General features: G+C 39.9%; 1 protein-coding gene across 3 annotated transcripts in view; it reads right to left on the reverse strand.

Moving 5' to 3' along the window:
• Positions 1-13,814, reverse strand: part of stxbp5a (syntaxin binding protein 5a (tomosyn)) — a 97,985-nt gene that overhangs the window by 44,953 nt on the left and 39,218 nt on the right. For all 3 annotated transcript variants that reach the window (XM_087852338.1, XM_087852337.1, XM_087852336.1), the window contains exon 6: positions 4,035-4,169. In XM_087852338.1, coding sequence (XP_087708464.1) covers positions 4,035-4,169 — 135 coding nt within the window. The remainder of the gene's footprint in view (positions 1-4,034; positions 4,170-13,814) is intronic.

A 13,814-nucleotide genomic window follows, 5' to 3' on the forward strand; every position in this document is an offset into this window, starting at 1 on the left:
AAAAATGAGATCCGCATATGAGGACATTTGCTTCAAATTTCAATAGAACAGTGGAGTATAACGTCCTCATAAGTGGATATCAGGCCGTTGTAGAGCAAAATTTAGCATTTTGGTCTAGACAACCCAAAATGTGATGTTGACATATGTGGACGCCGGGTCCTAGGAGGTTAATTTGCTTTCTAGTAATGTTGTAAGAAGAGCTTTAACCAATACAGAATTATTTAAGATCAATACTAATACTGATATTCCAATACACTGGCTATTTTTTTTCCTTTCAGACACACCCAAAAAAAGATTTCCCTGATATTTATTATATTTGCTTGTTTAAGCTCTTTTCGGATCAGCTGGATATTGTGTTTTTGGGGCATTCAAAAACATTGTTTGGCTTTTTTCAGTGCCTTCCGATGACTAAGGCTACATCCACACGTACACGGGTATTTTTGAAAATGGAGATTTTCCGTTTTGTTTTAAAAAAAAAAAAAATCCTGTCCACACGTAAAAGCCAAAACGAAGGAAAACGCTGCAAGGAACATACCAAAGCAGCAGGTGGTGATATATTTGTAACCGTGTAGAAATGTTGGCCAATCAGAAGTCTAGAAGCCTGGGTGGGAAAGAGTAAACAAAGATGGTGCGTAGAAGCGGTACTGAGTCCCATGTGTGGAGGGACAGTAACTGTGTGTGTATATGTAAGCATTTAAACACTGCAGAGAGTAAAATTAACAGTAACGGCATTTTGTCTAAGTCTGCCATTGTAGAAATTCATTTCACCGAGACAATAACTTGGCGCGCAGTGTGTGACGTCAAAAAAGGCGCACACCGTTGACGCTGCGTTTTCTCCGTTTTCCTCGTCCACACATAAACGCAAAAACTAAGTTTTTGAAAATCTCCACCCTGGCAGGAGTTTTTAAAAACCTCCGTTTTCAGTGACCAAAAATGCCGTTTACGTGTGGACGAAAGCTGCAAACGCACAGAAAAATCTGCGTTTCCAAAAATACCTGGGTACGTGTGGACGTAGCTCTAAGTCTGTAACGTCAACACTCATAACATGATTAAATTGTTTTCTTGCAGTTTTCTTTTTTTTTTTAGTTTTCATTTAAAAGGCTCTTATAAATGCTAATACCAAGAAAAATGGCTAACATCGGCTGACAATATCGGCCCGCCCATAAATCGGTCAAGTTCTAACAGTAAGTTTGCTGTGTTGTTATTTAAAGTATATAATATATCAATTCATTTAGAATCAGAATCCTTTTGTTGTCATTAAACATCAGATGTTCAACGATATTAAAGGCAGTTTCCTGGTAGCAGCATTTAGACTAAATAAAAAAAGTAATAAAAAGCTAGCAATAAAACAAACCTAATAATGTCAACTGTACGAACTAATGTGCAAGTTTGCTCTGAAGTATTGCACTTTTCTTGTGGTGTGGTGATGTGTATGAGATATCATGTCTATTGAGATATCGAAATTATTTCTATGATTGTTTTAAAAAAGAAAAAACGTGCATGTCAACAAACTCAGATTCATATGTTGACGTAGCAGCCTTCATGCCTGTAGCCCTCAGTCAACAACAGCGCTGTGCAGACGGCATAGGATGTTAGTTGGTCTAATAGTCCAGTACAATTTCTAACACAGTAGCTTGGGAACAAAGGTGTGAGTCATCCAAATACTCGGAGCACTCGGCCTGGGGCTACTGGCACAGCAACTGCACAATTTGTCTCCAAATAGCAGGGCCCAAAGGATGATGACCCCTGTACACACTGCATCTTATCCTCATTAGAGCAGTCACAGCTGCACTGAGGTGTACTAGGCAGGGCTCGAAATACAATGTTTAGGTTATATTTTCAATAATACAGCATGCAGATAACAGCAAGAACATTTTGGATATTTATGTCTAATGGAGATTTGTTTCATCAGAAAGCTGCCCAAAGGTGACACCTTCCTTTTTTCCCCTCTTAAAAAAAGGCAAATTTTCGAATTTCATACTTGAAACCAGCAGGTGTTGTTTGATAAACGAGACAAACAATTAATCACTTTGCTGATTGGATATCTATCACACAACAACTGCAGATGTAAGTGGAGTGACTGTGATTTTGACAGAGCACTATCTTGGTCTGATGAGAACAACAGAAGAGGCTCAGACGCTTTTGTATCTGGAAAGTGACGCTACTAACGCCACAGCTGGCTGAGGCTCAAGAGACAACAAGAGAATCACCTCACACCTCTCTGATGTTCATCAAAGCAAACAACCGCCACACACTCATACATTTAAACAGATATGCAAACTGAATGCATCCGCATCAAGTCTGAGAACCGATTCCTGACGATGCTGACATCTTATGCCGTCGATCGAGGCTTGAACCGGAGATACGTCCTCCGACTCACACCGCAGGTTGGGACAAAAACAGCAATATGTGAAATAATATTTTGTAACTTTATTTTCTACAAACCTGAATGACTTAATGTCGTGTGAGATGATGCCTGATAGGGAACAAGATTCATCTTCGGCTCGAGATAATGAAATGAAAGGTGAAAGCAGATATACTGTAGGGATTTAGATGTGAATGTGGAAATCTGAGGAAGGTATGGAAGCCACACAGGTCAATACACATCAAGAATGTTTAAAGAGATCTAGCATGAGCAAAATGAGCAAAGACAAGTACGGCACGCTTTTGTAATAATATTTGGTTTTAATGCTAGAAATAGAAGGACTTTTTATTTTTTCCAACATGGACGTTTTTGCAATTTGTGATATCAAAATGGGAAATTGAGTAATTTTTGAGATTACTACTTTGAATTTGGGAGTAAAAGAGAAAGCGCTATTTCCATGAAGTCAATTTTAACATATACATATGCAGTATTAACTCAACTGGCTGTACATGCAGCTGATGCCCAATAAACTGCTATTTAAATATTCTTCCAGAGATTAATGCATTTCTCATAGTGCAAAAGTCTTTACTCTTTCATTTCCCACCGGACAAACATTGAAATAGAAGTCACTGAAACAATTTATGGCTGGCAGAGGATGCCAAGGGAAGGTGAAAAGACATTATGAAGGTGAAGGGGAACAGCGTGGAAGTTATTGTTTGTCCTTTAGTCAAAAGGCACCCCGGTATCTACCTCACCATCATCCATATCTACTCTCCATCACACATTATTACTCCTTGCTTTCCCCCTTTGCCCTTTTTTCTTTAATTGGAAAACTTTTTCATCTGCCACTCTGACTTATCCGTGCAACTTCATTCTTCTGGGCGATCATTCCCTGCCCTCTCTTACCTGCATTTATCCTACTCCATTGCTATATCACTCTTCATCTCTACATGTCCTTTCCCTCAGGCAAAAGCCCTGTGTCATCCTTTCCACTCTTCTCCCCTCCTCTTCTTTCTCTCCCTCTCTCTCTCTCCCAACACTCGCTCTCGCCTTTTTCCTCCCTGCAGCCCTGTCGACGAGACGAGACGTCTGTGTGTACCATACACTGATCTCGGCAGACACCTGTTCCACCCCCTCTCTCCCTCCTACTCTTTTCACTCCGTCTCCACACACACACAGTAGGAGATGAGGGGAAAGCATGAAGCAAAATGCTCCAGTGAATAATTTAAGTCTATACAGCAGGGAACCAAAATGGAGCCTGTCAAGCTGACAGATCCATTCAAACAGCAAAGAGACAGGTCCCTTACTAGCTTGAATCTGATACTGGGAGTGGAAATGATACAGTGACTAATGATTCTTTCTTATCTCCTTACATTTGGAATACAATAACCTTTTGACCGGTAAAACGTCAAACGGCGTTCTTCTGCTTTCAAGGTGAGTCACAAGACCCCAAGGTCCTCATTGGAGTGTCGCTGATATGAGTTCAACTCTAACAAAATCTATATATTGATCCACTCATCGGTGATTCTCTTTGGATAAGACACCCCGCCATGTGAGACAAAACCTATGAAGGTTTTTAAGTATAAGACAAAAGCAAAGCTTTCAGGACACAATCTGGAAGAGAGCATCGGAGGGTAAAAAATAAAAAAAAATCACGAGGGCCACTCACAGTTCAATGGCTTTGTTCCACATGATGACGTAGCCTGAGAGCATGAAGGACTCCACGTTGACAATGTGGATGTTCCCTCGTTCTGTGCCGATGTACAACCATTTACTCTGGAAGGGCAGGTGGCAGAAAGTTATTCTGTGGACAGAAGGAGAGGAAAGAAAATGTGGACAAAACCTCAGAGGAAGACAGAAAGCCAAAAGTAAGAAGCTTCTTGAAAATCACTCAGTCTTATTCTAATTATGCAAAACTATGAGAGGATTATTTACCACTCCACCAGGTCGAAGCAGTCAAGATGAGAGTGGCAAACCAAAGAGATTTCTGAGTCATTCAATCAGACCCTTTTCCTCTACACCCACAGGATACATGAGGGCAAAGAGGCAGCCATCATTTTCTTCATTTTTTTTTCATTATCACCCACATCTCCTCCTTTTATCCATCAATCAGACTCAAGTTTAATGAGAGGTTATAAACCCTTCCCTCCTTATCCATTCATCTTCTCATCCCTTTTTCATCATTTTGTTCTTTCACCCATTCTCCAATTCAACTTTCAATCCATCTGAGGAATAGTAATGTACAACCTTGCTAATCCGGCTTGCTAATACTTCAAGGTTATTCGGCTCCTCCAGCGATCCTTTTGATTCTGCACGGTGGTTTGTGCCACACCTGTGGTGCTGAGAAGCTTGTATCTATAGGACAAAGCCCATAAGTTTCATCAGCTGAGAAAGCCATCCATGCAGGAGGAGAAATAAAGCTGCACTTCTTGTTCGGTATTTCTAACAATGGTACAGCGACGTACTTCCTCCTCAGCGCTGAAGGGTTTGCTCAAGTTTAACAGCAAAGTCACTTGGCACAATTGCTGTCAATTTGCTGCTATCAAAGACAGATTAAGTGGAGGCAGTGTGTCAACAAAATGCTTTGAGATAAAACAGAATATGGTTTACATTTATCTTGGTACCTTGGCAGGGATGAATTAATAAAAAACTGAACTTAAAATCAGGCTCTGTACTATATCATGAAGGATTAAATTAACCATACGCTACTAGGGGTGCCACGATTAGTCGACTAGTCACGATTATGTCGACTATCAAAATTGTCGACAGCAAATTCAATAGTCGACGCGTCGTTTAAAGCCTTGTAAAATCCTGAAAGACGCAGGAATAAGTAGTAGGATTTAAGAGTGTAATAACGGACTGAAACAGAAGATGGCAGCACTGCATGTACAAGGATGCCAGCTGCTGTTAAACCCCGACGAAGAAGAAGCAACTCCTATACCGTAGCTGTGTCCAAATTCAGGGGCCGCATCTTTCGGAGGCCGCATTTGAAGGCCGATTACGTTACAGCGACGTGACGAAGGCTTTCCGAATTCAAAGCCTTCTGCAAATGCAGCTGACAACCTATCCCAGAATTCATAGCTCAGCCAATTCGAGTTTCAAACAATGGTGAATGTAGCTGTGTAAACTTCAAATATCTGCTCAGTTTATCAAGACATCACATATTTGCAAAAGTGCTCCGACGTTTTCAGAGACATCTGTTGCCCACCAGCTCGATAGTTAGCCGGGGTTCAAGGCTCACTAGAGCCGGTGAGAACCGCGGTCTTTCACTACTCAGGTTAAACATGATATATAAGTCACTTAGATAACTTAAAACTGTTATTGTTTGGCTTTTTTCAGTGTTTTATTTGTTCCTGAGTAAATCGGTTTGGCTGATATGAAAGTTACAGTTTTCACACAGCTGGATAAATGTCAAGCAGAAAACTGATTATCAGAAGCGTGAGATGGTCGAGAATTTACTCCAGTGTCCTGTCATATTTTAGATAGCAAGGAGCAGATGGTTAAGTTTATTAAACTCCACTGCAACAATCTGCAAATTTTATTAAAAGTTTAATAAACTATCATCTTGTCTTTATTTTTAGTTAGCACATACCTTAAACACTTCAAGCTATAAGCTAATGATAGTTAATATAAGCGCAGATGCATGCTGATGCAATAAGCTGTAAGTTTTACGTCTAATGGATGCATGATCTGATTAGTCGAATAATCGCAAAAATAATCAGTGACTAGTCGACTATCAAAATAATCGTTTGTGGCAGCCCTATACGCAATATTAAAGCAATTCCTTATAATTATAAAAAATATGCAATCCCATTTTCTGCACGATTCAATGATGATTCAATTGAGCATAACTAATGTGCAAAAGCATTTTAGAGATACAACTAAATAATAGAAACTATGTAGAGACTGTGATCTTGGTTATACATATGCAGAAAAAAAATACCCTGTTGAAGCATGACGGGTAACCTGATCTCTAGTTATCAGGATTTGTGTCTCCATGTGCAGCATATGGATGTTGCCAGTGAACATTAGTAATTGCATCTCCTCCAAAACTAACTTAGCAAAGCCGTTCGGTAGCTTAAAGCATTTTAAAACTTTTCATTCACTCTGGGAGTCGATCTCACACTGTTGCTCCGGGGCTGTACTGAGATCAGCAGCAGCTCTTACTATAACACACGCTCTTCCCCTCTCTGCCTCCATGCTCTGCTTTAACAAATAAATATATTCATACTTTTGGAGAGGCAGCAGGCTGCATCACATACCAAGCCTCCAAAATAACACATGCAAAGAGACACATAAAACAACATTTAACTCATATTTTGTATGACCACCTTTATTCTTCAACAGAGGCTGAACCTTCTTGAGCGATTTTTCTTGTGATTTCTTTAAGTAGTCTTCAGGAATAGTTCTAGGCTTCTTGAAGGACATTTAAAACTCTTTTTGGATGTTGACTGCTTTTTGTTTTGCTCTTAATGTTCCCAGTGTGTTTGGGATCACTGTCACGCTGACAAATGAAACTGTTGCCAATCCAGTGATTTCCACATGGTATTGCATGGTGAATCAAAATCTGATGGTACTTTTTGGTGTTCTTTATTTCATCATATTTTGAGAAGATCCCCACCACCACTGGCTGAAATACACCCTAAACCATGACAGAGCCTCCACCATGTTATACAGATGGCTGTGGACATACATTGTTGTACCTCTCTCCTTATACAGTTGATGATTTGAACCTTTGAACTTTCATAGATTTATCAGTCCATAAGACCTGTTGCCACTGATTTTCAGTCCAGTTCTTGTGTAATTTGGCATTTTGCCTCCTTTTCCCCTTCTTAACAGTCACCTGAGATCATTTTTCACGAGCTTTTGGCAAAGTGTAGATAAATCAACCTGCAAAGATTTGAAACAGATCCTGTGTCAGAACCCAAGGACATGATTTTCAGATGCCGTTCATCTGCCTTGCCACTTCTTCCAAAGAAATGTTCGCAAATTCTTTAGAGACACATGCATCATGCTAGATACACCAGGTTTCCAGCTAATAGCTCTTTGGGAATCACTTTTTTTGGTGCAAAAATGATATTTTATGTCTCTCAAAATGTGTTATGTTTAGCATTTTTTGTAAATTCAGCTAAAGAAATGGAACAACTTTGAATTTTTGCAACAAAATGCTAGTAACATTGTGTCTACAATTAAAATTTGGTTATCTGTTATGTGTAGACATAACAATGGTTCATCCCTTGGGCTAGATGGCTCTTTTGCACTTGAATGGTTCATAACTCAAAGGTTCACAAAGCCAAGGACATTTTAAAAACTAAAGAATGAATGGTTCCCCAGAAGCAAAGTATAGAGGAGTGAGGTGTGACTCAAGGCCTTTGGACAGTCTTGTACTATTATAAAGTGGAAGAGCTTTGCTTTCATCCTACTAGGTTCATGACAAAATCAAAGTTTTAGCATATTGTGGAAAGTACTTTGCAGTGACTGACCTTTTGAAATCTTCAAAACATTATTGTATGCCAGATTTTTCACATCCATGTGTAAGATGCATCTACGCAAAGCAGGGACATGATAAGGCTTAAAGGTTGCTGATTTGATTTCGTGTGTTTACCAATCTCAACAGTTTCCATATATGTCTTTCTTCAGCAATAGTGTTATATACACTTCAAAATCTCTTAGGATTATGTAAAGACTGTGATCTTGGTTATACATATGCAGAAAAAAAAAATACCCTGTTGAAGCATGACGGGTAACTCATGCCAAGTAAAAACCAAGTTTTTAGTGGTTACCATAGTTGAAACCACTAAAAACTTGATTTTTAGTGGTTTCAGACAAACGAAACCCAAAGAAAGAAACAAAAAAAGCAACATTTTACAACTTCAACCTAAAGCGTTCTATCTATGCAAGATAGGATGGGTGCTGTGTAGGAGTAAAGTCAGTTTCAGTCCACTTCTGTCAGGCCACAGGGTCTTCTGAACTCTTGACCTCGCTCATGAATCCACTTATTTGAGACCCATTTGCTTCCTACAAGGAAGGTGGTTTAGTGGTGCATGTGGACAGATCATCAGAGAGATGCATATGTTTGTACAGATGCACTTAACCAGAGGAAATGTAACAGCAACACGGATATTCATGATAACTTGTGGGATCCTTTTATCTAGCAGACGGTCCGCTGCACAAGCAGATGTGCCTCGTCTATGCATGTGAGGGCTTGCATGTGAGCATGCGTCGATTTCATGAGCGATGGTTTTGTAAAATGCAAACATATACAGTCTGTCTGTCTGTATATGTGAGTGCAAATGGGTGTGTGTGTGTGTGGTTATTACGTGCTCCCCAGCTGTTAATATGAATTAATGTAATTGCACATGTATTGTGTGCAAATGTATGTTGTGTATAAATAGGTTTGATCCATGAGCATATACAAGTCAACTGCCAGAATATAAGGGCCAACTGTGAAGCATAATTATACAAATTATCCTTGCAGTTTGTTAGTGTGTTACTGTGTGTGCGTGTGTCCATTTCTCTGTGCGTGTGTGCAAACACGCACTCAGTTGTTTGTGCAGTTGTCATTACGTGTGTGTCACTGTGTTCACACTTGTTGTGCATGCACGCGTCTCCTGGTGAAACCTCCAGCTTCAAGTGGTCACGACACAGCTGCTGGTTGCAGGCTCGGAGCCAAGCACACTGCCTCAGACATGAAAGACACCTGCTGCACAACACAACTCTGACACTAACTGCAATGTGAGCTAGACGTATGACAGTACGGTTCGCTGTGAATTAATTGTGGAGAGGGCACACTCCAGAAAGTCATCTTTTATAAAGCCTGGTTTTATGTGGCGTTCCTATCAGTGAGGATCATCCCGTAATCTGCTCGCGCCTGTAATTAGAAATCACCAGTTACAATACTTTGATCTACGCTGCCTTGATCCTGTGACACTTTCCTTTTTTCTGAACAACATTTTACCATGCTATCCTTCAGCACAGACCACAGGGTGCAGAATGGCTAAGTAGACAGTAATATGAAACAAATTTGTTTCCAGTGAAGCTGTCCTGTGTGGTTTTATATTAATTCACATTCCTGTTTGCAAATACACTCACTGGCCACTTCATTGGTTACACTTTTTCAACTGCTCCTTAATGCAAATACCTTATCAGCCAATCACATGGCAGCGATTCAAAAACATTTAGAAATGCAGACAAGTCAGCCTGCTGAATTTTTCCCTGCATAAACATCTATAAGGTTTACAGAGAATGATAAAAGGAAGAAAAAGAAAATATGCAGTGAGCGGCAGTTTTGTGGGTGAAAATTCTTTGTTGACACCAGAGGTCCAAAGACACTGTTTCAGGCTGATAGGAGGCCAACAGTAATTCAAATAACCACTTGTTACAGCCAGCGTATACAGAAGGGCACATAATACATAAAATCGAAACTGCAGCAGATGGGCTACAACAGCAGAAGACCACACTAGGTGCTGGATTAGTCCACAATTCACCTGCACTAATCAAAATCTGATAACAGAAGACTAGAAAAATGTTGCCTGGTCTGACGGGTGTCAAATTCTGTCGCAACATTCAAATGGGAGGGTTAGAATTTGGTGTAATCAACAGGAAAGCATGAATCCATCCTGCTTTATATCAACGAGTCAGGCTGCTATTGGTGGTGTTATGGTGTGTGGGGGAAATTTTAGTACCTTCATGCTAACTGAGCATCATTTAAACACCACAGCCTACTTGAGTATTATCCATCTTCTGATGGATGCTTCCAGCAGGATAGTGCACCATGTCACAAAGCTCAAATCATCTCAACGTGGTTTCTTGAACATAACAATTAGTTGACTATACTCAAATGGCATCCACGGTTGGATCTCGATCCAAAAGAGCACTTTAGGGATTTGATGGAACAGGAGATTTGCATCATGGATGCGAAGCTTTGCAGCAACTGTGTAATGCTATCATTTCAATATAGAGCAAAATCTCTGAGGAATGTTTCTAGTGCATTGTTGAATCAATGCCATGAAGAATTAAGGCCATTCTGAAGGCAAAAGAAGGTCCAACACGAGCAAGCTGCAACTAATGAAGGGGTGAGTGTATTAACAGGGGTGATCATAAACATAAATGTATATTGTTTATAAATATGTTTGATCTGTAAACAATGGGAGGAGAGGATGAAGACAAAGTTAATCATTGTTTCATTTTAATCACTGCGTTTTTTGCCAATATTCTCTTTCAAAAGCTATTCAAAGTCTGAAATTTTACAATAGTTTGGATTTCTTTGGTATTATTTGGATTAAATTGGATTATTTGGATTAGAGTGATTCAGACACAGACAGTGAACAAAAAAAATCTCCATCAAAATGACATCACCATTGTCAAGCAGTTACAGCAGCCAAAAAAAGTCGCGTAAGAGTTGAACAGTCTTTAAACATAGCAAATTATCCATGAGAATGAAAGCTTCTAATGCCCCAAAGCGGTTAGGGGATTTTAATCTAAGGTGCCAATGCTCAAAGACATGCACATACTTTTTCACCTTTGCATGTTTCAATGCACGTGTGCAAGGTTAGAAGCTGGGGAGAAAGTTGCGGAGCGAATTAAATCGAAATCATCAGCCCTGCAGCAGCTTTAATCAGCCAAATATCTCTGAGCAAAGTCTGCTGAACTGAATAATTCATTTTTCGAGCATTTTTAAGACATTTGATTGACACACTCCCAATGTCAGCAAACTCCTAAGTACAAAAACAATCTGTGATAGCAGGCTGTGACTTTAGGCTTATTATTAAGTCACCTTGATTGACTGTCAGACAGCTTCACTGAAGTATAAGAGGAATACAATGAGGTAGTATTTATAAAACAGACTTTCCTTAATCTTACCACGGAGAACATAAAATATTAGGTGTCACTTTTTTTGCAAGCACACACTCCCACCTCTCCCACCATTATCTCGTATCATATCGCCCTATTTTGACGATAACATCCACATCTGCAATGCATTCCTGTGAGGCCAGGAGGTGACGAGAGCATCCTACGCCAGAATGACTCGGCAGGATTTCTTTTTCCCCCCACGCTCCTTCCCACAGACTGACTCACTGCTCTCTGGCTGAGGCCCAGTCTGTCTCAGCTCATCCTCTCTTCCTTTCTCTCATCTCCTCCAGTCCCTGTTGCCTAATGTGTATGGATACTGATGCTCGAGGGGCTTTCTGCAACACTGCTCTCAATCATCAACTCAAATTCTGATCAGGGCTCAATTAGGGAGGAATGAAAGATCTGTTTAGAGCACTTGCACGGGCCTAAAGATGATAGGAAGTGGGCTGCGGTGGCTCAACAGTGATATTTCTATCATTGCAGAGCCCACACTCTGACCCCAGCTATCAAGCAACTTGGCATACACGGAGAAACAAAATTTCCCAGCATGCCTACTAACCAAACTACATTTTTCGCCATTAATCACCAAATATAGTTCGCTTTCTTTAGCTTCTCCACATTTTACAGCCTTATCAATAGTAAAAGTGAAGTTACCGTTTTAAAGATAGCAGTCATAAAGACTGATCTGCTGGCGAGAAAGCTGTCGAAAGCAAGTGCCGTCCAAAACCAAAACATCCGTTAAAGAAATAGTGCAACATTTTGGGCGACAAGTTTGCAGTAATTGCTTTCTTACTGAGAGATACTGCAGCTGGCTAAATCAATAGCACCCTCATGTCTGTGCATTAAATACAGAGCCTGAGCCAAGAGGCATTTAGCTTAGCAGGAAGAAACAGCAAGCCCAGCTCTCTCCAAAGTTAAATAATCTGTCTACTGGCACCTCTATCCCTCTCATTAATTAACGCGCTTTATCGTGTTTCGATAATCACGGAAAGAAAGAAACAATTTGTGGCTTTGTGGTAAACCCTGGAACTTTCCAGACCTGTCACAGATTTGTCATCACCAAGAGATTAAGCAATAACCACTGACTGCAGCGAAGCGCAGAGCCAAAGGAATTTTGTTCATTACGCCAAGTTAAGTCCATCTACAACCACAAGCTGTCATAATATTTGTTTTGAATGTTGTCTTAACTTTACTATGACTTAACATTATTTTTATTATTTTTATTACTATGGTGGAGTATTTTTCACCCTGTTAAGAAGCTGCTGTCACAGTTCTGGATGGGTGAGTCGGTGCTTTTCTTGATGGAGTTCACAGCTGCTCTGTCCTCTGGCAAGTTCAAGTCAAGCTTTGAACAAAGTGTCAGAGAGGGCAAGAAGGAAAAAAAAGATAGGATTGGATTGCAGTGGGTGACCGAGATCTTGGCCTTACAAATAATTGAAAGTTTTCTGGCTTTACTAGAACAATCACTCTTAACTTCAGATGACACTTCAAGGTGTGATATCTATTGGGAAACATGACCTCATGGTATTTCTTTCTTTTGACAGCTACAGAAAGCATGATCGGGGTGCACACTTAAAAAAACGCACACACACAAACATAAACAAAGAAAGAATTACAGATATCTGTAGCTTCTTTTTAACGGTGTGACAGAAAAGCTGAAGGTGCAAGAGGTCCAACAAAATCTAAGTAATTCCAAAGATCAGTTGTTTTAATAAAAATACCTACGGGAGGTATCAGCATATAATAGTAAGCTGATTTCTAATACTGTTAAAGTTTAAACCCATTAGCTTCCACACACCTATCATTGTATGTTTAGTCCAAAGAAGTCATCCAAAAAGCCTTATCAACTTCACCTTATCTGGTATTTTATATGTAAGCCCAAATCAACTGATGCACATTTCTATAGGCCTATAATGTACACAGCTACACTAAGGTTTCTATAGTATTACCACTTGTCTATAGTGAAGCACCAATTTTTATCTACAGTATAAGTTGGATGAGTATAGCCCAGCTAAAGACAGCTGATTCAATTTGTTTCAGTTTTATTTATATAGCGCCAAATCACAATAACAGTGAAGTAACGTCAAGACCCCACAATAGTATGAGAAAACCCCGACATTCAGATAAACCCGATGAGCAAGGTGACAGTGGGAAGCGAAAATTTACTTTTAACAGGAAGAAACCTCCAGCAGAACCAGGGTCAATCCCTCACTGCAAAATAGTTGGGGGTGAGGATACTGTCTGCTGTGTCAGATGACACAGTGGACTTTAACACCTACAACAAACCATTTTCTTTTGTTTATTTAATTCAGAATCAAGGTGCATTTTAAGCCTATCCTAGCGGTCAAAGGTTGAGTGGCGATGTACATCCTGAGCAGGTCAGCTGTCTGCCGCAGGGTTTTACCATCATTAACACCTCAGCTAAGTTGTATGTCTTTAGAAAGTAAAAAAAAAATCTATTCATACCTGAGAAAAAATGTAAACTCATATTGTGGATACACAGGGCAAATAAAAAGGTAATTCAAACCTCAAGCAAGATTGCACCTGTGAAGGGCAGAAGAGATAGTCAGTCTGATTTTCCCAATGAGTCTGACTG

Source organism: Neolamprologus brichardi, chromosome 15 (assembly GCF_056152115.1).
Source record: "Neolamprologus brichardi isolate AB-2024 chromosome 15, ASM5615211v1, whole genome shotgun sequence".
Lineage (NCBI taxonomy): Eukaryota > Metazoa > Chordata > Actinopteri > Cichliformes > Cichlidae > Neolamprologus > Neolamprologus brichardi.